The 27,463-nt window shown below is 37.7% G+C and overlaps 1 protein-coding gene across 1 annotated transcript in view; it reads right to left on the reverse strand.

The window, feature by feature from the left end:
* The window catches only part of tmtc1 (transmembrane O-mannosyltransferase targeting cadherins 1), a 207,656-nt gene that overhangs the window by 161,057 nt on the left and 19,136 nt on the right, over positions 1–27,463 (reverse strand). Inside the window, exon 3 of the mRNA XM_053314047.1 lies at positions 1,228–1,301. Coding sequence (XP_053170022.1) covers positions 1,228–1,301 — 74 coding nt within the window. The remainder of the gene's footprint in view (positions 1–1,227; positions 1,302–27,463) is intronic.

Below are 27,463 nucleotides of genomic sequence, written 5' to 3' on the forward strand. Positions count from 1 at the left end.
ACTAATAGTTTAAGAACTAAATATGACTGATTAAGCCCAAACTGCAGGCATTAAATATATTTAATGGAGCACTATGTGATTTTCCCATGGATCCATTATACATATTATCCATCATACTGCAGCATACTACAGGATCATTACCATAAATTCTCACACCGTGAACAGACACTACATTTTAATCACTGGCAGAGAGTTATGCATCAGTTTAGTACAGCCTAAATCCCCTTCATCTCAAGCTGATGCAAACTTAACACTTTCTCTACAGTCCAGTTCCACAGCACTCACTCCATCAGTAAATTTTCAACTTTGCCTTTAACACTTACTTCCTCCAGAATTTTCACATTCCTTTTTCTAGGTGGTCTTTTAGTGTGAAGAACCAGCAGGAGCCAGGTGTTGTGTTGACACTAGTTTGATACTGAAAATGGCTGGAATTAGCATGGAAACCTTATTTCTATTTTAAAAAAAAGAGCAACTATAGCATGACTGTTGTACTGACATAATTAGTGCTGTGCTATAAACTACATTATATGCTACCAACTATAATTTGACAATTGCTGGGGTTTTTTTGCTTTGTTTTTTTTACAACTTGGGTCTATTTTTGTACTTTGGAGCATAACTTCTAACAATTTTAACACTCTATAATCTCATTAGCACTCACTCAACTGCTGAGATGTGGAAACACGTCGTTAAGACTACGAGTGAGCCCAACAGATGAAGAAACACCAGCGGTAGAACCACTGAACAGGTTGTAAATAAGTCTACTTTTATTATTTTTTTGAGTATCGGCCAAAACTGCAGTGTTTAATGAATAAGCTGTATATGACTGTGTGGAAGAGACTGGGATCGTTCTTTAATGGATTTCTTTCCCCATCGATGTTGCCGATCTAAAGTCTGACGATAGCAAAGCAGTGGAAATGGTGGTCTTTTAAAAACGATCTTAAATTGACAAACTAAGAAAGAGGAAGCAGCCGCCATAAGTTACAACCAACCTCTAGTGACACATGTACTGTAGGAAGTTGATAAATGTGGCACGCAACCTAACATGAGCATCTGTTGTAGTAGTTTATGTCCCGTTCATGAAAAGTCCATGTTATTTTGTCTACCCAGTCGGCCCATCATCATCATCATCAGCATCATCATCAATCCCTCAGGCAGGGTAATGTCTTTTACATGTGTGTGTGTGTGTGTGTGTAAAAGGTGTGTGGGGGAGGTGCTGTGCCATCTTACCTAATATAGGAGAGGAACGTCAACAAGAACAGTAGACAAGCCAAGACGTCAGCCCTGCCCACGATACCAGACACCTGCAACACACACACACACACACACACACACACACACACACATTTTAGAAATGACTCATGTGCCGGACAGCTCTAGTGAGGAAATGTTGCTGGGTATCCATGTGGAGCCCATTGTGTTGCTACACTACAGCGAGATCCACAACTTGACCTGCTGCACATCGCTGTCTGTGTGGAATCTGGCTCTGAGGAATGCTTGTTCATACCGAAAAGACCTGAGAGCAGAATGACTGTGATTACGGTGGGGACATGTGCCCATTATGACAAGCCAAGTACAAGTATTATAGGCCCTCAAGCTGTCTTTGAAGGTGATTTCACTTAACAATAAAAAAGTGTGAGTAAATGATTGTAATGGAGTTTCAACTGTTCCCGTAGTGTCTGCTTACTCATTCTAAGAAAAACAACACCAGGAGTTATTTATGAGAGCCACTTTCTACATTTCCCACTATGTTTTTTTTCACAGTTATTAGAAAAAGCCTTCGCACTTGCTTTCTACGTTCTTCTGTTTGAATGATATGTCCTATCAGACATGTGCCACATTTTGCAACAGCCATTGAAATATGTTTGCCCCCATTTGGTGAGCGTGTCAGAGCTGCAGCATAAATATAGCAAGGAGTCCATAATGTGTGAATGTTAAAAGAAGTCAGGGGCCAGAAAGAACTTAATCATTCCTCCAGTTCATACTGACCATTAGAAAACGCCTTCATAATGGACCTTAGTGATGGGAGCCAAAATCCACAGTGCAAAAATGTATTTAAAAGTTTATTTGAAACTAATATGTAGTAGGGCTGGGCGATATATCGATATAAAAAATATATATCGATATATTTTTTAATGAGATATGGAAATGTACCATATCGCATATATATCGATATACGTATATATATTTCAAATTTGCGCTGTGATCCTTCATCCAAACAAGCTGCTGACCCGGAGCTCTCTGCACTGCACTGTTCCCCGCGCCCCTCCTATTTCACATACGGAGGGGGGCGGGGCTGAAGTAGACACTCCGGCACTTTTCAACAAACTTGGAGGAAGCAACAACGTCTGTGGAGCGTGCGAAGGACGAATTGGTTGGTAAAAGAAAAAGTATTGGCTCAGTAATATGGAGATGGTTCAGATTCAAATTATCAGATGAGCAACAAAATCACGTTATATGTAGGGAGTGCCATAAGCAAGTTACAGCCAGGGGTGGAAGCACTACAAATCTTTTTCACCACCTAAAACAGACAGTGGCACAAACTGCAGTACGAAGAGTGTGTGAAACTGCGCGCTGCAGAAGCCCCAGCTGCAAGCCATCCACAACCTGCAAAAGCTCCAGCCCCGAAACAAAGCTCACTGCAAGCTTAATTTTCCCGTAGTGTACTGTATGAAAAGAAAAGTGACAAGTGGTGTACTATAACTAAAGCGGTCACTTATCACATTGCTAAAGATGTGGTCCCTGTTGCAACTGTGGAACAAGTCAGATTTAAAAAGCTACTGAAAACTGAAAATCACTATCACCGAGATATGAGCTACCCAGTCGCAACTACTTTTAATAAAATACAATTTTAATAAGCCATTTATAGTTGTCAAAATGTTGATGCTTTTCTCATATAAACATATTTATTTTACTTTATGGGCTATTTTTATTTAAGATGGGCTATATTTTTCATTTAAATGTGCACCTTATGGAGCTTTGATTTCAAAGAACGTACTCCTGTGGTTATACAGTATTTATGTTTACATTTTATTGTTCTTTGAACAGCTGAGCATTATTTCATCCTGCTGGTTTCAATCAAATTAATTGTGACATGTCATATTTGGATTTGACTGTGACTAAACATTTGCTCTCACTTTGCGATAAAAATATCGGGATATATATTGTATATCGATATTCAGCCTAAATATATCGGGATATGACTTTTGGTCCATATCACCCAGCCCTAATATGTAGCTTCTTTCTGTCCAAAGATGATCAAGGGTACCATATTATCAGAAGGCCGCTGAGCAGAAGCCAAACACAGCTGCAGCAGTGGTTACGAAGTTCAGGAGGACTCATAGATTTATCTACCAATAACAGAAGTTACAGTGTTCGTCCTCGAAAAAACGACGGCAAGCACATTTCACTATTTATGCAGCGTTACATTGAAAAACAGACGGGAGAGTGCTTCTGACTTGGTAAAGTATGGACAAGTATTAACTGTGGAAATTGGTATTTCAAGAACATCACATGAAATCAGTCTCTATAGACTACGTCCACAAAGTAAAACCTGTAGAATCAGCACTTCTCTGTTTGTAATAAACCTATACTCTACCATCAGGGTCTGCCTCCTCACATTATGTGATCTCAAGCAAACACACTTTATAGATCATATTGACGGACTGAAATAATCTCAGAAAACATTGGATGGATTGCTGTGAAATTTGGTTCGGAAGTTCATGTTCCTCACAGGATGAATCACAATAACCTTGATGATTCTGATGCTTTTCATCTGGTGATGTCATCAGGTCAAATGTTTTATTCCTCCACTAGATGGGTTTCCAAAGAAGATAAATATGAGGAGATGCTTCTTTGCCAGCAACTCTTCTATACTATAAACCAACAGTAAACACATGTATACGACCAGTATACTGTGGGAATGCATTAAAGTACTGTCTTAAAACAAGAGTCAGGAGCCCAAATAATTATGTGATCATTCCTCCTGTTCATACTGACCATTAGAAGATCAAAATCCACAGTCCGTCTTCTGTGTTAAATTGTATTTAAAGTTGATCTGAAGTTAATATGAAGCTTCAGCGTCCAAATGAGTTAAATCAAGTCTTCTATGTTTCAACGTTACAGTGTTTTTAATGTAACGTAAGAGCTCTACAGGAAACATTAAGAGGCAATGTGATTATATAGACAGTAAATGTGTCAGATATCACTTGATATGACTAACTCGCACTGCTGAAGCTCAATAGAAGCTGATCATCTACTTTTAAATGACTGTGTAGACACACTGTGGATTTAGTCCTCCATCACTTCCATTGAAAGCACATTTGAAGGAGATCTTTTAATAGTCAGTATGAACAGGAGGAATGATTACAGAGAGAAAAACTTCTTTCACTGACTTGAAAACGTATGAATACAGTATATCCTTTAAAGACATGGTGATAGTGCCCCATGCCCCAGCTCATGTCTCATAAATAATTATTAAAGCAAAATAAATAAAACATAACATCAATACAAGTGTACTCTAGGACCCTGTGACATCACTGTAGTTTGGCTACACGTTCAGACCACATCACTGGGTGCAATTAGAGGTGAAACAGCCTTAAAACCTTCAACCAGAGAGCGCAGTGGAACATTGTTTTTCAGCCTGGTGTTACATCACTCTTTAAAGAGACCAAACTGCTCTCTGAGGGACAAACACTACAGGACAAGTAGTGCAGTATTTTCCAGTTATGACAAAATCTTTGAGGGAAATGTACAAAAAAGTGACAGCAACAGCCTGTATACTCAAAACCTGAGATTTCTTTCCATTAGCCTATAGCACAGCAGGACATGATTTATGGGAAGTACTGTAGCAGCATGCTGATACAGTCTTTCTAACTGGACAAGCCTAAGACAAGGGAATAATGATAGAATTTATACCTAGCCGGCCAAATGTTGCTCAATTTCGGGTTGTCTGCTATGTTTGAACGTCTAAGTTCCAATCCACATTAACGGCTGGATCATTTCAGAATGTATTGCAGACTTTTGGAAAAAATAGACAAACTGTTAGCTTCCTGTCTGAGAAGTATATATTGTACATCTTCTTAAATTCGGTGACGTTTCTCCATAAAGCTGATTAGCCACAATTCCAGCCAGTGGTGTGTGTGTGGCAGAGGAGCAGTAAACATATCCAACAGATACTGATACAGAACAGGCAGGGAGGGGGGATGAGGATGGAGGCCAGTGAAGGGAGGAGCGAACATGGTGGATGAACTTTCATGTTTTTTAATGTGACATGTCATTAAGGAGAGAGCGAAGGAACTTGAACACCGTAGAATCTCATCATCAGCTCCCACACACACACACACACACACACACACACACACTGGCAAGAGGCTGCAGGAAGTGAGTGGGAAACAAAAGAACAGGAGAGACATATTAAATTACAACAGGAGAAAATTAGGCCTGGCAAGAATGCTCAAAAGCTCTCACTGCCAAGATATTCAATGCCAGATTGTGTAATTGAATGCCATGTTTTGGCTGTTTTATTCAAGGTTCTATTTAAACTCCATAGTAACATCATACAAGAGGGGAGAATAGGACAAAACCTTGTTTTATATTCAAAGCAATGTGAAAATGTTAAAGGTCCACCTGTTGCTTTAAAGCTGAGCTGAAATTTAAATTCATTCATATCCTTGATGTTTGTTCTGATGTGTAAATTATAATTACCAAATAGCCAAATTACCAAGTAATGAAACGTTCATGTATTTTTCTACAATGACCCCCTACATTTATGTAAGGGACACACAGAACAGTGTTGGTGCTGTATTTGGATTGGTGCAATGTCAGTAAGGGCGGGCACTAGGAGCAGTTTGTTATATCACTTCAAAATATTTAAAAATAAGATGATTAACAAATACAAAACTGAGCCATACGTATTATTGTATGTTTATACCATGTGTATATGGAAATATGTGTATATGTGTATAGTTTCACTGTATATATGTATATGTATATATGTGCATTATATATATATAGTCAATTATTATAAATGTTTTGTGTTTTTATGTACATAGGGATCTATTCAAATGACTAATGTAAAAAGGATAGATGTTATAAGCATATGCTTCAGCCTGCAACTTTTCAGTCAGAAATTGATTTATATATCAATTAATTTATTTTTATTATTATGAAGGACAAGGAACAAGAACATATCATTATGTACTTCATTTATTCATGTGTATTTGAATTTAATGACCGAAATAAACTAAACTAAACTAAACTTAACTAAAACAAAATGGCTGCAAAAGCAGTTAACCAGCTAGGTGGCTAACATTGTTAACTATTGCTGAGTCCCATGTGTGCTTTCAGAGCTCTCTACGTTATTTCATGACTCTGTACACCACATATGGAGTGCTGCGGATACAGATACTTGTTGCTGGGAGTTCTGACAGTCCACTGTTTTTCTATCACTACAAACTGGATATATAAAAAAGGCAACTAATGTTAGCTAGAACCCCTTCCCTTTTATATAATGTCAGACGAACACAACACTGACTCAGTAGCTTTTGAAATAATATGAAGAAACTTTCGCATCAAGTAGGAATCTATACATTAGCGAGCACAGCTAATTAAAGCAATAGTGAAAAACTTAACAGCACAACAGTCCTCCCAAATGTTTTAAAGAGACACACAGCTAAAAATGCTGAAGTCTGATAGCTAATGCTATGTGCTAAATGCTAAAAAAAGAGGGAAAATGCCACATATCAGTGTTTTACGGTTATACATTGTGAACTTCTCTGGTTAGTAGAGCACAGTTATGGGCGGACCTTCAGAACTACACATGAATGAATTTGGTCTTGCATGATTACTAACCCTGTCCATCCACTCAGTACTTTGACTGATATCTGATATACATATTCTAATTAGAAGTCATATTAAGCTTTTTGTGATTTACTGTTTTTTATGAACTGTTATGAAGTCTGATATCTACGCTAAAAGTGGTCAACATGGTTCTTGAGGTTAACATATGCAGAAATGCTCCCGGAAAGTCAAAACCCAGGACTTCAACCTGCTATGAACTCTTGGTTGCTAAGGTTGTTGCTAAGATTTGTCTGTGTGTTGTTTGTGTTGTCCACTCTCATATTTGAGATCAGATTCCAGCTTGAACATGTATGGATGAATTTGAGAAGTTGAGTAGAGTAATGAGAGTAATGAATTAGAATAAGTGCTGTAAATTGGCTGGAAACGCTACTTTCAGAAGCTGACCAATCAGGAGGAGTGGGCTAACCCTTAAAGAGACAGGAGCTAAAACGCCCTGTTTCAGACAGAGGCTGAACTGAGAGGCTGCATAAAGGGCCAGTATAAGATACATAAGAGTTTTAAACTATAAATAATGCAAAGATATTCCAGTAGAACCCTAAATATATTTGTAGACCTGCAAATGTGAAGAATATGTCCCTTTAAATCCAATTGTGCAATCTTTTAAAAGGCAAATTCAATAAATAATGAACATAAGAAACCAAATAAATATGTCATGCTGTACTGTAAGTCTAAGTGACCGTGTCCAACTTTTTGTGGCACATTGGAATCTGCCATTGTTTAAACTGTGACCATGTACTTTAAACTGGATTGTTCCTTTAAATGTACAATCCAAGCCAGATGTCCCACAGTGGTTATAAAGGAAGGGTGTGTCTCCAAGAGGCTGCTATTGGAAGCAGCTGCAGTGCCGGAGAGCCAGGACCTTGACAAAAAGAGGAGATGTAGGTTTCACACTTACACACACACTTTTTTACCATTTACTTTGGTGTTTTATGCAATGCTGTTTGCAAAACACACACAACTTGTGCCTCTATACATATAGTAAAGTATCTCTTTGCCATATAGAAATACACATCAAACCCCCTGAAATCTGGGAGATGAAAGGAGATTATTGAAACCCTTGTTTGTGTTTGTGTGTGTGTGTGTGTGTGTGTGTGTGTGTGTGTGTGTGTGTGTGTGTGTGTGTGTGTGTGTGTGTGTGTGTGCACTAAAAAGACATTGCTTAGTCACCCACAAATACTTTGAGGTGCTGAGATGGACGCAGATGAAAGGAAAGAGAACAGAGAAGGAAGTGAGGGATGATGAGTGATCGAAGGAGAGGTAAAGAAGTGCAAGATGAAAGGCTGGGTTCGTGGGGGGATTGGGAAGAGGGGGTTATGAGAGAGGACAGGGTAGACTTGTCTCTCTGCATGAATAAAATATCAGTGTGTGGAGCCTCTCCCTTCCTCGACACTAACACACACACACAATGAAGAATATGTTGAGGGTGTAAGCAGCAGTAAACAGATTACTCTCCTTGAAGCAAAGGGAAAAGAGCTGCTGTCCAAGTTGCTCTGTCCATTTAATAACCACACACACACACACACACACACACACACACACAGACTAGATGGCTTGGGACAGGCTGTTGCATTCACAGAATGTCAGCAGTAATCAAACTTTCTTCCTCCTCTTCTTCTTCTGTCTGTTTGACCCTTCCCTCTTTTTTCTTTCTCCTCCTCCTACACTGTCAACTTCTAACACCAGAACTCCATCATGTCTCTCTTTACTGTCCTCATCCACTTATTTCAATGCATTGTCTGATGTTACCAAAGCAGGTAAATATGAGTTGTCTCCTGCTATTAACTATGGTTAATTATGGTTTGGTTCAGTACGTGACTTTCCTAGGTTTGGTTATGCTCCCTTACCCAAATAATTACTGTCAAAATAGTTCAACAAGCTACTTACTCGGACATGCGCATCATCAATAATTCTAGTTCTGGCAGTGCAACACTTAGCTGTAGTATGAAAGCTCATGGATGTATACTCACTACTAGGTAAGCCAAGTTCACCTGATTGCCCTGTTACCTCAAACTCATGTAGTAGCACATGTAGTATTATTTATTATCACTGTAGTATCACTGTACTGTCATGCGGTATCACTGTAGTATCATATAGTATCACATGTAGTATCATTTGGTGACACAAGGTAGTATCACATGTAGTTCCAAGTAGTATCACTTTAGTATCATGTGTCAGAATGTAGTATCATATAGTATCAGTAATTTGTGCCGTAATTGATCCACAACTACACTTTGTCGGTAATAGTTTTGACCAATGAGTCATTGTTGGACGTTTACACTTTTCAAAATAAAGGACCAAAATATTATTTTCTTCCTCTTTTTTTCCCCCCAGTGTACCAAGAACTGCAGTGACCCCAAAAATGAGGTACATTCCGAACTGTGGATTTTGTGTACTGTTAAATCCTAGTATGTACATATATATGTTTATCTACAGTATCAAACCAGGAAGTAGACCAGGATGCCATGCAGTAAGGCAATGACTCTATCTACTTTATGTTCCATGTTAATCTAGAGGGGTTTTGATTTTAAAGGCATTCTGGGAAATGTAGAAAAAGTGAGAACACCTAAAGAGCGAATTGCAAAACATAAAAAGTCTAATATGCCATTTGATTGTTATATTCTGACACTAACATACCATCTGTCTCTGCATATGTAATATGGATAGTGATATTTGATCACAGTTCTTTGCATTTACACTTAGTATTACAGTTTTTTTTGATTGGTTGACTGCATGCTTCAATACTGAGTCCACATCTTCAAAACTCTTTATACTGTCAACACACTGCTGGGCACATCGGTTCATTTTACATAGAAATCAAATGCTTCCAGCAGAGACTAACACAGAAACTCATGTCAATGAGGACACACTGAGATAAAAACACTAACAACAGGACACATGCACATCTTTTAGGGCAGCCTGCGATGTTCAGTTTCTTCACGTATATGTTGTTTTTTTAATGATTAACAGTGTAAGAAATGTGTATATTGTGTAAATACAGTAAGATTTGTAGCACTCTATAGAATGTACTGCAGTGTAATTTACAGGAATGGGTCATAGAAATGCAGTAGGAAAAGTTTCAATGGATTATCGCCTATTATAAAAGATTGTATGCACATTTGGCCTTGCAGAGAGAAAGTGCCTCTTTATACATCCAGCGTGACACAATACATAATACACTCAGTTCTTCATCTTCTTTCTGTGTGTAGCTGAAAGAGAATTTAAATAATATGTGTTAGTGATAATAGTTTACTGTGAGGTAATGTGACTGAACTAATATTCTGCTACTATTATTACTATTATCATGGCACATCCCGTGCAAAGCAGCTATGTAATGCTTCTCAAACTACAAGGTAACAACAATATGATACATTTAAGAAATATGATGAAATTAAGGACGTGTAGCTAAGGTAATCTGAGTTTCTAACTGAGCGTCAAATTGATGTACATTATTTATACTCAGCAGTGATTGTGTTTGTGTTATTAATGTCAGACATATTTTATGTATTTGCTCAAAAGGTGAATATGTAAGAACAGTGAATGCAGCTACATTTACATGAATGTTGAATGTGGAACTGTTTACTAAATATTATATGTTTAGGCCAATAATGAAGTTCTTTAAGCACTTTTTTCAGTAACTTGGTAGAGAAGAAGGGAAGGGATGAAGGAGCATTAATTGTTAAAATATTTTATAAACTAGTGTCTAATACACCTTATCTAAAGCTTATGTGTTGCTTTTTAGAATGTGGCTAAAATACACAATGTCTTCCAAGCCTCAGTATTATAATGATATGATGATATGTGTATTATATTCAACTAATTTGTTGGCACATGGCAATGGTATCACAGCTGTATAATAATTAGCATCTTCTTAATGCCTGTTATTAATGAAGCAATTATGGCTTCTATGGAGAGGTGGTAAGAGATGAATATGGAGGTGAGAGAAGCACCTTCATAATTTCTCTGGATCTATCATTAATTAACTGTCATGTAGCAGCATTTGAACTAACCTGAGTCATGGCTTTGTTTTAAATACATACATTTTAACATCTCTTTAACAGTGTCATTCCAGTCATATATTTGCAAAAATGGCCTTTTATGAATTTGGTCCCCTGCACGTTATCCAGTGTTCTCATTACCTCGATTGAGTCTGCATTGTGACCTCAATATGCAAATTGGGCAGGCAGAGCTGTCAGCCTACTGAGCACATCAACAAACGCAGTGTGTCGCAGGCCAAGAGGGCGAGTCGGGAGAAATCTAGAATATTTCATAACTGCGTGGGACAATGTGTCACATTTTCTTTCACAGTCACAGTCACTTGTCCTTCCACCTTGCTCTCCATTTCCCAACCTCACAGAGGAATTCTTTTTCCTCATGGTGGTGGAAAGTTTATGACCATCTGCCACATGATCCCAAGCCCCTCTTGTCTGGACAGATCTGCAGAAGATTTCCAGGCATGGAAAAAGATTCTTTTCCAGGTGCAATAATCTATGCAATAAAGAAGTGATGTTGTTTTTGTTGTAATGGAATTGATCCTGAGACATTTTGGTTGCATTAGTGCTTTTTAGATGTAAGATTAACAGTTGTGCCGAGCTGCATGTCGGTAAAGGGAACGCTCAGAATAGTTTTGGAAAAGTCAAAATGTGGATAGCCAGTTGTAACTGTAAGTGTGACAATGAATGACAGGATAGCATGCTCCACTGTCCAGTCACCAATCACACAGGATTCTCTGGCATAACCTCTACACTCAGTCCAGCACAACAGGGAAAACTATGTTGAGCATGTAGCACCATTACTTTATTAAAGCCTGTTCAGAACAACATTGCTGCAGTTACTAAACAGGAGAAAATCCCACAGCCACCCACAGCAACCAGCAGAATTCCCCTGAAATGTCACTCAACGGGAGTGCACGGGAGGAATGTGGATACTCTGACTGTAGCCAAGATATGATATGATATGATATGATATGATATGATTAGACAAGACAAGACAAGACTAAATAAGATAAAGGGAGATATGAAAAGAGAAAAAACAAAGCAAAAAGAAAAGATTAAATAAGACATGATAAAACAATATAAGAGAAAATAAAACAAGACAAGATAAAACAAGATAAAATGAGAAGATACAAAATGACATGATAAAAAGACAAGATAAAACAAGATGAGAAAAAAGAGCCAAAAGATTTTTTTTTAAAGATAAAGAAGAAAAGAAGATAAAACGAGACAAGACAAGACAAAATAAGATAAAGCAAGATATGAAAAGAGAAAAACAAAACAAAAAGAATAGATAAACAAGACAAAAGAAGACATAAAAGAAAAGATAAAACAAGACAAGATAAAATAAAATAAAACAAGATAAGTTAACCACTTAACACACGCCCCTGTTTTTTATGTTGTTAGCCTAAACGACATGCCCAAGTTGTGAGCAGCACAGATCCCACATAGTTTGAGACTCAGAGATGTGTCTGGTATCATTGGAAAGGAAACACTCTCAGGATTCTTGTAAAAGTGTCTGTGTGATTCTGTGACTTACTGACAAAGAGTGGCAGAGGTTACAATGATGGGGTTGTTTACTCGCCCATAGGTTTGCCTATACAATGACATGTGTACAGACATTCAGGGACCTCTCAGCGGGATATAGACACATTGACGCCACAGGTCTTGGCTTCATGCAGTCCAAATTTGGAGTCAAAAGACCAAGAGATGAATTTTCTGAATTATTTTTCAACAGGTATGTCCATGCGTTTTTCCTCAGGTCCTTTTTGGAGACTCCAAATGGACACTTGGTTACCAAAGCTGTATAACCGCAATCAAACACCTATAACTTCACATCCCCTTTGCCTACAATCAAAATCTTGGTCTCTAATGAAAGCTGACGCCATATTATTATTATTATTATTATTTTTTTTTTTTTTATTATTATTACATATAACCATATTTTTTTGTTTGGCCATATCTATATATCTATCTATCTGTTTATTTTGGTATAAGTCATATGTCAAGTCGAAGAAGAACCAACCGTGTACCAAAATGCCGTGTGCGTAATGATATATGGTTCAACTCTTTTACGCACAGGGCGCACGCCGATTACGCTTGGAGTTTGTTTATGGACAGCCAAACTTGATAGCTTAGTGTCATACACCGTTGGAAACCTCTGACTATTGGCTAAAAGGTTATCAACTTCATTTCACCGAATATTTCCATAGGCTAGAACAGCAGTCAATCAAAGCCATGTCGTCATTGTTGTCGGTCACATGTCCTCATTGGCTTTGGAGACATGTACTGCCTAAACTTAAACACCGATTGGCTTGTGTGTGGTGTCGTCAGAAACAGGAGAGGCTCACGGTCGTGAACATCTAGTCACATGTACTCTGAGATGGACGTGCAGGTCAGGAAATGACATAAATGGACCGTATATGGTTTGTTATTTGTGTTATTACGTTACGTGTTGGACTAAATACATGGACATATTGAGGAAAGTATTCCGGTTTTATGGAAACGGATTTCATATTTCACAAGAATGGATACTTGGCGAGCTGTACAGAAAGTCCCGAGTCATAAGATGAACGTTGTGGATAAAGGGAAGACTTTGAAGGTATGTAGGCATTATAGCTTTTCTTACTTAGCTCAGGGGCTAGCCGAGCTAATCGCTAATACTATTACGGCTGTGAGCAACCATATAAGTCGTGAGTGGTCTTGAATGAATCAGAACAATCTAAGCTTTCCAACGATGTACGACATGAATATATATGTTTAAGGGTTGGTGTTTAAAACATTCAGAAGAACTTGTGGCTACCTCCTAACATCCGTCCCGTCCCGTAGACGGAACAGCGTGCGTTAAGTGGTTAAAAAGAAAATAAAACAGGAGAAGATAAGAAAATGACAAGATAAAACAACACAAGATAAAACAACACAAGATGAAATAAGACAAGATAAGATAAAAAAACAACAAGACAAAATAAAACGAGATAGGAACAACAGAGAAATGTCAAGATAAAATAAGTTAAAAAAGAAGATAAAACAAGACAAGATAAAATAAGAAAAGAGAAGATAAAATAATATAAAATAAAACAAGAGAAGATTTTTTTTTAAATTACGAGCTAACACAGGACAAGATTTAAAAAAAGAAGATAAAACAAGACAGGATCAAAAAGACAAGATAAAACAAGACAGGATCAAAAAGAGAAGATAAAACAAGGTAAAATAAGAAAAGAGAAGATAAAATAAGACAAGATAAACAAAAGACAATAAGATAAGACGACAAAGGCAAGACAGCAAAAACAGAAGTCATTGATTGAGATAAATTATAAAAATAAGTTATTAATGAAACTCAACAGTCAAAGCATCATTTTACTCAACCCAAGTAACACACATAGTCAAACTGCCTCTTTTTAGCCACATCATTATACACAAAGTAACACTGGTTAAGAGCATTATTTATTCTAAATAACCAAAATATATAAATAAATACATAATAACATAGTGTGTTTAAATCAAGTCATCATTTAAATCATTTAAAAAGCTTTATAAAAGCCTGTCAACCAGAATTCAATAAAATATCTTGGACCAAGGCCTGTTTGAAGCATTCAGCTGCTTTGATTTGCTTGAATGTCTTCTGTGGCTTTGAGGAAATAACCCTGATGATGTCATGACGGGCAGTTAACAGGCAGAGAGGATCTAATAAAAAGATGCTGTGGTCACATTATGGGAGTGTAATATCCAGTGTGTTTGGTATTTGACATATTAGGGATTAAAAGTCAGGAAGTGCAATAGAAAGTTCACTTTGAATAGCTCTTTGAACTGATAACAGTGTTTACAGGAGGAGCATGTAATTTGTAATTGAGCTGTTAGTCTGATTATCATTGGAGTAAGAGTCTCCATATGGATGCAACCAGTGTGACAAAGAGAGAGGAGGAGGAATGAAACATACCTATCTGTCTCACTCTCTCGCCCCGTCTTCCTCTGTCTGGCTTGTTCTCGCTCTCTCAATTCGGGCCAATTACATAATTCAGCAAGAATCTGGGCTCAGCTACAGCTGGCTGTCTGCATCCAAACCCCACCATGGTGGGGTGGGGGTGGGGAGGGGGGGAGGAAGTGTAAAAGTACGGCTCGGTTAAACACACCCAAACACGCAAATAGTGTGTGTGTGTAGGGTGTGTCTTTTTGCAGGCGGACTGTCACCCGGAGCACATTCTAAAAGAGTTGTGTATCTCCAGTCGCCTGTCCCTCAGCTGTGTCTGTCCTAGCATTCACCCACAGCCCCAACACCCCCAGACAGCTTTATATGTGTGTGTGTGGTATGGAAGGGCCCACGGCACACATATGGCAGACAGGATCCACACATGGCCAGCATGCTATCAGCAGACAGAAGAGGGGAGGAATGGAGGAATAGATGAATGGGGGCTTTTCAGCTCTGAAACAGGAGCCCCATTCACTGGATACGGAGAGAGCCACTGACTGCCAGACCGGCCGTACTGGACATAGAGAACTAGTGGAGTCGGTCTGAACCCAGAGGCCTGATCCTGTTGCGGTTCAGGCCCAGTTTATTTGCAACACAATAACAATTAAGAACTGGAGGAGAAGTCATTCAAACTGTGATACAAAGAGCCTCTAAAGAGAGAGAGAGAGAGAGAGAGAGAGAGAGAGAGAGAAACCCCACTGAGACTGTAATTTCAGATGTCTTATTACAGATGGACGTATTGCATAACAGCAAAGCTCGATAATGTGAATAATGGTTCAAAAACAAAAATCTGTGAATCGGCAGCAAGAAATTAGACCCTAAATCAGTTTACTTTTCTTTATAAAACGACTGGAATCGTCAGGATTTAATTATCTTCAATTGAAATAGGATTTAAAAGATAGGTTCACAATTTTTCATGGATGGAGGCATCAGTTTTCATCACATGACCTCAGCATGAGAGAAATAACTTTGGGGCTGCTTTGGGGCAACACAACGTCCCTAAATGTTACATTCACAAGATTTCAAGTTTTAAAAGAACAGTGAAAGGTTCTCCTTGCATTTGTCTGTTCTGACTATTAACAGATCTCCTTCAAATGTGCTTTCAAAAGAAGTGATGGAGGACTAAATCCACACAGTCATTTAAAAGTAGATGTGAAGATTCTATTCAGCTTCATCAGTGTGAGTTAGTTATATCAAGTGATATCTGACACATTTACAGTCTTTTTAGCATCAAATTCCCTCTTAGTGTTTCCTGTTGAGCTGTGGTGGAAGTATAGTAACAAAAAGACTTGGACGCTGAAGCTTCATATTAGCTTCAGATCAACTTTAAATACAATTTTACACAGAAGGAGGACTGTGGATTTTGATCTTCTAATGGTCAGTATGAACAGGAGGAATGATCACATTATTATTTGGGCTCCTGACTCTTGTTTTAAGACAGTACTTTAATGCATTCCCACAGTATACTGGTCGTATACATGTGTTTATTGTTGGTTTATAGTATAGAAGAGTTGCTGGCAGAAAAGGATCTCCTCTTATTTATCTCCTGGAATTTATCTCTTTATCTTATTTATCTCGAGGAATAAAACATTTGACTTGATGACATCACCAGATGAAAAGCATCAGAATCATCAAGGTTATTGTGATTCATCCTGTGAGGAACATGAACTTCTGAACCAAATTTCACAGCAATCCATCCAATATTTTCTGAGATTATTTCAGTCCGTCAATATGATCTATAAAGTGTGTTTGCTTGAGATCACATAATGTGAGGAGGCAGACCCTGATGGTAGAGTATAGGTTTATTACAAACAGAGAAGTGCTGATTCTACAGGTTTTACTTTGTGGACGTAGTCTGTAGAGACTGATTTCATGTGATGTTCTTGAAATACCAATTTCCACAGTTAATACTTGTCCATACTTTACCAAGTCAGAAGCACTCTCCCGTCTGTTTTTCAATGTAACGCTGCATAAATAGTGAAATGTGCTTGCCGTCGTTTTTTCGAGGACGAACACTGTAACTTCTGTTATTGGTAGATAAATCTATGAGTCCTCCTGAACTTCGTAACCACTGCTGCAGCTGTGTTTGGCTTCTGCTCAGCGGCCTTCTGATAATATGGTACCCTTTATCATCTTTATGAAGTCTAACAATCTGGTTTCTTACTTGTTTAGTCAATTCCATCCCATGTGTTAGCCATAGGGGTGTGACGATACACTCAGCTCACGAGATGAGACGAGACACGATATTGGGTTCACGAGATGGAGACGAGACAAGATTTTAACTCTATTTATAAGAAAACTTCAATGAGGAAATAAATGAAAAGATTAAATTGAAATGTTTTAACTAATCATCTTGTAATGAATCACTTTAGTTCTACTTTCTAAATATATAATTATCATATGCAGTATGTAGCACTGTAAAAGGTTTCTCCATATAGATATTTTATAGCTTTTGGTATTTATGGAGATAAGAACCATAAATACAAAGGTTAGATACAATCACAAATACTAAAAAGTAAATTATAAAGAATAGAAACAATTCTAATATATAAATATAAATTAAATAAAGTATCCAATTATCAAATGATATCATATTGCTAATAAAAAAACACAGAAATAAAAGTAAATTACACAAATCCTGTATCACATAAATACACAAGTAGAACAACATATAAATTGTGTTATAATTTGGTAGTGTGACTCATTTTACTTTTGACATCATTAGGCTTCCATAGCTGCTCCTCCTACTTCAGGCTCTCAATGCAGTGACCTGAGGTTAACCTGCTCCTCTCCTCATCTCATACTTCTGACTGAGATCCTCTCAACAGTTAGAAGCTGCAATAAGGTTAATGATCCACACGTGACACTATAAAAAGAACACATGATGAGCAAATGAGCGATAGAAAATCAATCGTCTTTTTTTTTTGGTGTGCCCCTTAATTATAGCGAGACAAAATTCATTTCGACGAGAAATATCGTCACGTTTTCGTCTCGCGAGACCTCGTGCCACTAGATCTAGTCACACCCCTAGTTAGCCATGTTGCAAGAGACACAACCCAACATTTAGAAAATTGTGGTTTTCACAGGTTCTTTATAACCTTGTTCCCTCAATTAGTTTAAGTCTAGTATTGGTTTTAATTGGAGGCCACAGCTGTATTCACTTTTGTTGCGTTGAGGTTGTACTTGTATTTTTCAATGTCTATCTAACCTGTTACTTTTCATTACAAATAAGACCCTACACCTTACTCTGGAAATATTACAATTACTGAAACGTGATACAATTTTGAATCATTTAAAATGTGTGTGATATTGCTCAGTTTGGTTCTTAACTGTATCTTGAAAAGTGTGCACAGACAGAAATTCTGGTTGACCTTAGGTGAACACACGGTCATCTGTAGTCAATTATTTAGCTTTCCAATACTAATGATATCAGCTGATGCCATTAACTAACTAAGGAGGAAAGGAAATGAATTAATGAAGTTACATTGGTTTCAGTCACGCCACACTACGCCTGTTCTCCAATAGTGAAACAGACTAAGCAGAAACAAACCAACTTTTAGAAAATTTGAGAATTAATAGATCTTCCTTCTTCTGTTTTCATCTGACTGCCCACAAGAGAACAGAGAGAGCTGAGTAAGTAAAATGTTCTAACCTCAATGAAAACTGTTATCCATATGACTGGCCACTAAAGGTTTCAGTTTAGATAAAGACTTAGACCAATCAAGAGGAAAAATCTCTTCAGATAGAGAAAGAAGAGGAAGCTGCTTCTATGTAGAAACTCTACACGCTGACCTTGTCTGTTTCTTCTGGAAAGGGTTTTTTTCTAAAACGTGACTGGGTGAACATGGAAGGAGCCCAGTGGACAAAGCAAGCATGAGCTGGGTCTGTGGGTAATTGCCTTGGGTGAGAACGTGTGTTTCTTTCCCTAATGGCTGTGCCTGTGTGTGTGTGTGTGTGTGTGTGTGTGTCTGCCAATATCAGCTCTTATCACGATAAGAGAAATGAACTCCATCTGCTCTTAATGACGGAGACTGTTTATACTGAGCTACAGTCTGGAATTCATCAAGCTGTGTGTGTGTGTGTGTGTGTGTGTGTGTGTGTGTGTGTGTGTGTTCAGGCGAGTTTCCATCCACTTTTCTCCTCAGATATCTGCATTATGATAGAACTGAAAATATAACTAAAATGTGCAAATTTAGATAGAAACATTAAGAAGGCTGGCTCCATTATAAATCCAATTCTAGTTTAAAAGACATTTGAATTTTCTGAACTCTGTGAGATAACTAATCTACAATCTAACTAATCTTCTTGCATATTTTTAAAAACAAATAGGGATGTACCAAAGATTCAGAAAGCCAAATGAAATAACAAACAGTGGCAGCAGCAGAGTGACATTAAATCAGCTGTGGCTAATGGTAATTTGTAAGTAACATGGGTGAAAGTAAGCAACTTTCACATTGTTGTCCAACTGAAGGAGCTCTGTCCATCAGTTGTGATGTGATTGCTGAGGTCCTGTAACGTAGCAACATCACTAATAACAGGGCAAGAAGCACAAAGTGTCAGATGATCAGAGATGTTGGAAATAATATCCCAGGTTAGACAAACCTCTTTTGAAGAGAAAACAAAGTGAACGGTAAAATGATGACTGTCTATTGTAAACAGTGTCACTTGGACAAAGATTGTTCGTTAGGGAAAGAAGCACCACTATCACTCTGTAATTGTGTTTGTTATAAACAGAGTGTGATGGCTTCTTCAGAATGACCCCAATCAGTTACATTTCATGCACAGCTAAACTGATAAGGAGTACTGAGTCGCTTAATCACCAGAAAATATATCAGCAACAAATTTATAATCAATTTATTGTCATGTTTCAATTAAAAATGTTCCTTAAATGTGAGCAGAAAGTTAGATTAGCCAATCAGCTTGTTTGTTGAGATTTAGGAGGTCTGCTAAATTACCCATAACGCCTTTCTTTGCGTAGATCTGCAGACATGCATAAACAGGGCTGGGTATCGTTTAAAAAATACAATACCAGTACCAATCCAAGCACCTTTAAAGTGATACTGATACTAACTGACTATTTCATTCTACACCCATCGACCCACGACTTCACCACCACCACAAGCCTGTTGTAGCTGCTGTTGCAGTAGGCCAATCACATTTCATATTAACATACAAATGGTCATATTTTCTAGCTCTGGGTGCAAAAAGGATCAATTGCAGGCATTGTTTGACAGGAGACGTTTCAATACTACTTGGTATCTATTTATTTCGGTCTATACCTTAAAGGTATGGAGTACCAATACCCAGCCCTAAGCATAGATAAAAAAATATTGAAAATTGTACCTCACTAGACTCAAGAACAGATTTAAAAAAGACTTGACTTTGACAGGCGGGTTTGAAAATTGATTGTGATTCCATGAAGTGTTTTTGAACCTAAACTCTAGCAGGCAGAGTGGCTGCACAGAGCCAGCAGCCAGCTCTTCCTCTCCTCTCTCTCTGTCACACCCTGTCCAAGTGTCTCTGCCTGTTCTGGGACTTTTGACTGGCATGCTATGAGATGAGCAGGGAAATCAAACTCTCTTCTCCACTGGCCTGGAGACTCTGAGACCTTATTTCTGACTCCTTCACGCTTCCTGCTCTCACTTTTCTCTTCTGTCTTGTCGTCTCGCTTCCCTCTGCTCCCGGCTCGATTTTTTCCTCTCCCTCTCCTCTGAGCCTTCCCTTTGCTCTCTCTCTCTGTACGGGGAGTCATGGGAGCGTCCTGGCAGGAGGTCTGTCCTGCTGCAAACCCCACACACATTCATCACTTCTCTCTCTCCTGCCTGTCTCTCCATCTCCTTTCATGGCCCTCCTCTGCCAAATCACATACTCCTTTCCTCCATTATTCCCCCTCACCCTCCTCCCTCTTCTGCTCATCTCCATTCCAATTTCTCTACAGCACACATGGAGCAAACATCTGAGGCCTTTATTGTCATCCTCTGTAGTAGCGGGGTGAGGAATAATTATCTGCTTTTTTTTTCACAACTTGTGCAACTTGACTCAATACTTTTTGGCAGTCAGATAAGGGGAAATGTTATCCTTCGGAGCAAAGATTCAAAATGCTGATAGGTGTGACAGCCGAATTAGGTTGACATCCAGAGACACAAAGGAGTCATAGGACTGAAGTAATAATGTGAGGACTCATTTATAAAACTGTGTGTCGGCTCCAAAAGTTTATGTGCACACAAAGACTGAAATGGTGTGAAAGATTGTCAGATCTATACATCATCAATTAATGTTACGCAAAAGTCAAAGTCATATCTTTGTACTGTTGAAGAATAAGATAAGAATAGAAGATGATGTATTGCTGTGTAGATTGCAACATCCCCTGAGGCACAGTAGTGATTTGTGATAGGCTAGGATAGGCTAGGTTAGGCTATATACAAATACATATTAACTTGACTTGAATCAACTTGAAAATATTGGCACATGGTTGAACCTCATATCCCACCACTCATCTCTCATCTACACTCCCACAATTAACCACGAATGGTAAATGTCTAAGCCCTGTAAGGCCTTTTCCACATACATGTGCTGGCTTGGCTTGACTCAGTTTGACTCAGCATGTCAGCCCATTAAAGCACAGATTTGCATCTTCATTACAACAGGCTAGCTGCTGGAAGGTGTGTCTTTTAACTAATATGTCTTGAGTAGAAAGGAGAGGGTTGTATCAGCATCACTGTGATTTGTTTTATCAACGCAGCATGGCTTAACTTGGCATGCCCAATGGATGCCAATGGAAAAACCTCACTCGTGAATATTGGTGTAGATAGTTCCTGTTCCTTAGTTCCTAATTGTACGTTTATTTTTTGACTGAGGGCCGGGGTCCAATCTGGCCTGCTGGATATATTTGCAAAGTATGAAAATTGCAGATAATTAATTCCAGTTTTACAAAAGAATTCACTGCTTTTCTCACTTATTTTCACTCACCATTCACAGTCAAGACCTCGGATTTTCCCATAGTAGTCCAACTTAAGATAAATTACTTGTAATGTGATTCCAATTTGAGGGACAAATCTGCCTCAGTGGGCTTTGACACATTTTATCAGTATCTCTTACCAGGGTAACCCTAGTTATAATAATATTATTTATAGGTTATTATGCAATGGTTTCACTGATCCGGCTGTATGTGGCCCTTGAACTAAAATGAGTTTGACACCCCTGATTTAGAAAAGAGGAAGGAAGTAAGGAGAGAAGGAAAGGAGTAAGGAGGAAAAGAGGAAGGAATTAAGGAGAGAAGGAAGGAAGGAAGGAAAGGAGTAAGGAGGAAAAGAAGAAGGGAGTAAGGAGAGAAGGAAGGAAGGAAGGAAGGAAGGAAGGAAGTATGGAAGGAAAGGAGTATGGAAGGAGGAGGGAGCAAAGAAAGAGGGAAGGAGGGGAAGAACGAAGGAAAAAATAAAGAAAAAGGAAGGAAGGGAGGAAAGAAGGAACAGTCAAAACAGACGGGGTCAATTTGACCCGGGAGGACGACAGGAGGGTTAAGTCTGTAGAACACGATATACAAGCTAGGATCTCTCTACAGCAACACAAAAAAATGTATTTTGATCATTAATCTTTACCAAATATTGAGCCTCCTTTGATTTGAACACTGCAGTCAGTCATGTTGTGATTCTGATACAATTTCTATGTGATGAATTGTTCAGCTCTAATATTAAAAACAGAAAGAGTTTGAGAGGCTGACAGCTGCAGCAGCTGTTAATGCACACAGTTCAACAAATAAAATGATTCCCAAAATCAAACAAAGTGATCAGACATGGAGATGGATGCCAAGAAGTGCATTAGTGTACACTGTCAGAGAATGGACTGATGGAGGCACGGGGCTTGTATGTGACTAATGAGACTACACTCTATATTAGTTAACTCCTAAATGCAGCATACAGAAGTTTCTCTGATGAGGTGATGGAGGAGGCAGGGTGTGTGTAGCAGCTGCAGCAGCCTCTCCACAACTTACTACAAGCACAAACATGTTATGTGATTAAATGGCTCTATATTTAACACTTGTGATAAAGTGCAATAAAAAAAATGTGACAAGGATCATTATAAAATCTGGATTCAGTTCAGTTGTGCATCTGGGTCAGAGTATCTATACAGATGTGCATATTCTACCATCAAGTTTGCTTTTATAAATCACAACTTTTTAGTTTTTTTCTTTCAAGCTTCTGTTTTGTGTGTACCTTACACACTGTTAGCCCGGATTTCATTTCTACTCAAACAATCAATTTCAACGTACATAGATAATTTAAGTATGACTCCTCTGCGTTCTTCAAAATCTGCTAGGTAGGTAACTGAATTTGTTTTGGATATCTGTATTATTGATTCACAGCACGACCATCTGATATGAATTTACTATAAAAAAAATAAATTACTACTACTTACTCTAAATTACAAAAAAATTAACATTGTTAACATTGTCTTTATCTCTGTGAAATTGTCATCAGCTAGTGTGAGATGGGGCCACAGGGAGGGACCCCTCTTTTTATTTTGCTGAGGACTATGAAAAACCCTTACATAAATTCTTACTTTTTGAAATTACATTTGTATCAACTGCAACAATGGGCTCTATGCATAGCTCCACTACTTCCTGAACTTAATGCTGCTCCTTTGTTTCCTGTCTTACATTATTGGACAAACTGATTACTCCAGGTGTGTCTGAGTAGTCACAATGGTCAGACACACCTGGATTAATCAGTTTGTCCAATAATGTAAGACAGGATATAAAGCAGCATTAAGTTCAGGAAGTAGTGGAGCTGTGCATAGATCCCATTGCATCTGTACTGAAAATAGTTTTTACACAACTTTTCAGCTTGACTGGGACTGAAAAAGCTCTCCATCTCAAATTATGGTGATTTAAAATTGGTGTTGTCCTTTGTTAGCATTAGCATTATTGACATTACAATGTCCTCTCTTTGTCTGTTTCTTTTTCTGTTCCACTGAAAAAAGTAACTTTTTGGTGCAGTAAACTCTATTAGAGTAACTGTCATAATTTCTACCTTGTATTTTTAAGATTCAGTAAGAACTAGAGTTTCTTAAGTAAAATTAAACATTTTATTAACGTAATACATGAATTATGGGGGAAGAGTAAGTTTTACTTCGGTTTCCTCATACCATTAAAATGTTTAATAGTTGTATGTACATAAACCTAGAAATACTACATAAACTTTATGTACAGTGAGAGTTCAGGTGTAATGTTCCTTTAGAATGACGTAACTTCCTGTAGGGCCTGCTGGAAAATAAACAAATGTCCGACTGAGCTGAAAGCGTCCGAGTCCGTCCGTCCGAGTGATTCTGAGACTGTCTATTAATGTATAGTGACATAACACTTTACTCTGAAAGTGTAGCGTTTTGAAACGCATGCACGACAGGACTGGCTCTGCTCTTGACGTTACAGGATCACAGAGCAAGGTGTAGCACGTGCGACGGTTGTTCTGTTTTAAATTTGTGATAATATACAAGTCTGCATGTAGTTTAACGCAAGATATGTCACTGTTCATAAGTTAATTTAAAGTTAGCATAACGCCACATTGGTCTGTGCTGGCCTGTAAAGTGGGAGGGCTGCCGGGGGGTATTATTTTACTCAGGATTCATGTTTTTGTAGTTCAACGAAAGAATCAATTGTTCATTACAAGTTCTACTCACAAATAAATCTGTCATGTGTTAATTGTTTTATTTACCTAGACAAAACAAAATGTTCATTTGTGTTTGTTCATGATAGTTTATTTCTTATTAAGTCTTATTAAAATATTTTTCTATCTATCAACAGGAAGCAAATCAGAACAGAACATCATTCAGGCACTTGCCTGAATGATGTTGCATGATATAATATTGTTTTGTTATTTTCCCTTATTCATCCATTATAACGTAATATTAAAATTGTGACTGAATATTTTAGACCATTGTTTTAATACCACAAATTGTTTAATACCACTTATACCACTGCTCTGGATCTGAGTGCTTGGTTATTTGTAATGTTGCACTTTAAAAATACCATGTTTACTGTTGGCACTGTTTGATAAGCAAGTTTTTTATGCATTGCCACTGATTTTGCGATTTGATTCCATGCTGATTGCTGTATGATTTGTGTTATTAGCACTGATCTACTTTAATTCCTATTGCTACCTATGTTGTATAGCATTGGAGTCCTATTTGATTTTATGATTGCAAACCTATTTTGTTTGATAACATGATAAAGACAAAGTTTAATAAAACATGTAGACAAGAATGTACTCTTGTGGTTTTGCTTTTTTATTTTCTTAATTAATTTAATCTGTCTAGTTTTTTTTTTTATTAAACAGATTTTATTTTACTCTTCAGATAGTGGAGTAATTGGGCGAAGGATTTTTTAAGGTAAATCAACTTGGAGGTTAGTGTATTCAGCTTAAAGTTATAAATGGAATAAATATGTAAAGCAATTGATATTACTAATGTTTTTAATTTTAATCATCTTGGAGGTTAGTGCACTTAACTTTAAGTTTTTAGTGGAATAAAGGGGCAAACCAATTGATATTACTAACATATAAATAAACAAACAAACTTGGTATTAAGTGTATTGAACTCAAAATAACAATGCCATCCCCTCATTTTTTTAAGTTAAATTCACACAGTTTTCATAAAACATTACTTAATTTTTTTAGGGCAACCAGTTTCCTAAAATTTTTTAAGTAAAGTCAACTTATCTGGGTTTACAGTGCAGTTATAAGTAAGGCCTCTGCTATCTGCTACTGTAAAGCGCAGAGGACAGGCAGACACCAAGTTTCATCACTCTGTCATTCCCATGGAGAGCAATAGCACTGATAAATAAACAGTATAACAGCTAATGATTGGGCATTTTACATATATATATATTTTACAACATGCACAAAAGGTTATTTTTGGGTCAAAAGTCATGTAAATGATAGGTGCTACATGAGCTGTGTAGAGTATAGTAGTAGTTCTACTATACAATAGAATCTGATCTGCAGTCTCCTCCTGTGTGTCATTAAGATGTGAGATGTTATCTCTGATTTAAAGAGATGACACCAATAGAACAGTGTGATCCTGCCTGCTGTGCACTGTCTGCACATATCACATATCTAGATAAGCAGGAGCACGCTGTATCTGTTGACTGATTAATAAACTGGATGTAGAGCTCTAATTATTTAAAGCATCTGATACTGATAGTTGTTAGTTGAATAACCTGTAATCCTGTTTTTTTTCACTTTGCAGGGAAATTTTTTTTTTAAATCGTGAATTATCCTCATACCTGAAAAAAATAATTATTTTGTTGGCCATGTCTCCCAGGCCTTGACTTGAACTACATAAATATTTCCCACCTTCAGAATAAAATGAAATATTACTAGACTATAACTCGGGGTCACAGAAGAGGAGCTGTTGAATAGGTATGAGGTGGCGGTGGTCTCTCAGTAGTAAGCAGCAGCACAAAACACTCAACTGGGACAAAGACAGCACCCTCGAGGGGGATGTCGCCTGTGTTTAGGCTCTGAATAAATTCTGTATCAACTTGAGCATAAACTCTGCCCCTGACTCTGCCTCCCCTTTTTTTCTTAAAGAGGCTATTTAATTCAGGGAAAAAAGGAGCGAGAGAATATCCACAGGCGATCAATTTACTCCATCGGCATTCCACCATGCTTTCAACCAATTAGCTAACCGTGCAGGCTGTGGGATAAAGACTGAATGTAATTATGTTGCAGTGAAGTACAAAGTTTTTGCCACTGAGTCCAGCTCAACTTAAGTCAGGAGACCTGGGCAGATGTTCCACTTCACTGCAGTTCCTGCCTTTCTGTTCAGCGAGTGTAAAAGCGTACGTTATTGAAAAAAAAGCGTTGAATAATTGGCAAGATTAGAAGTCATTTTGATCTGATTTTTAGGTGTTGACTATTGACTGACTATAACCCATCGTTTATTTTTTCATTTTATTCCAGCAAAAATTCAATAGTGTTTTGAAGTGAGTACTGTATTATGTTAAAGGTGTAGAAAATGTCAATTATTATTTCATGTTTTGATGCGTACTAGCCATAAACAAACAATAATTCTGATTAGTTAGTTGCCCACCATTGCAGTCACTGTATGGATGTATGGATTACATAATATATTAATTTCTGTGCGGTGGGATCTATCACTTCTCAGTGTGAGAAATGACAGGTGTGGCGTGAGAGCGTGTGAACTGCTTGACACAGTGCACACCATGGCAACACGACCAATTTGTTTAATAAACTCGGAAACCAGGGGATTATTGTTTTGGCTATTTATTTTTATTTATTGTTTTTACATATTGCTAGTTTGCATAGGTTTTGCAGAGAGCAGGATAGCTTTTTTAAATTAAAAAAAGCAACAAAAAAAGCTTGGCAGCCAGGGGATTTTTTTTGGTAGGTTTTGGCTATTTATTCTTATTTATTGTTTTTACATATTGCTATTATTATTTCCAATTATCATTATATATATATTTCTTGATTTTAATGTATTTCTGGTTGTGCTGTTCAAATATATTTCAAGTTGAGTTCTGGTGGTTCAATAAATGCTTATGTTGACACATCCATGAATAAATCGTGTTTTATAATCGTGATTTCAATATCGATCAAAATAATCGTGATTATGATTTTTGCCATAATCGTCC

The sequence above is a fragment of the Scomber japonicus genome, chromosome 23, assembly GCF_027409825.1.
Source record: "Scomber japonicus isolate fScoJap1 chromosome 23, fScoJap1.pri, whole genome shotgun sequence".
NCBI classification, from domain to species: Eukaryota; Metazoa; Chordata; class Actinopteri; order Scombriformes; family Scombridae; genus Scomber; species Scomber japonicus.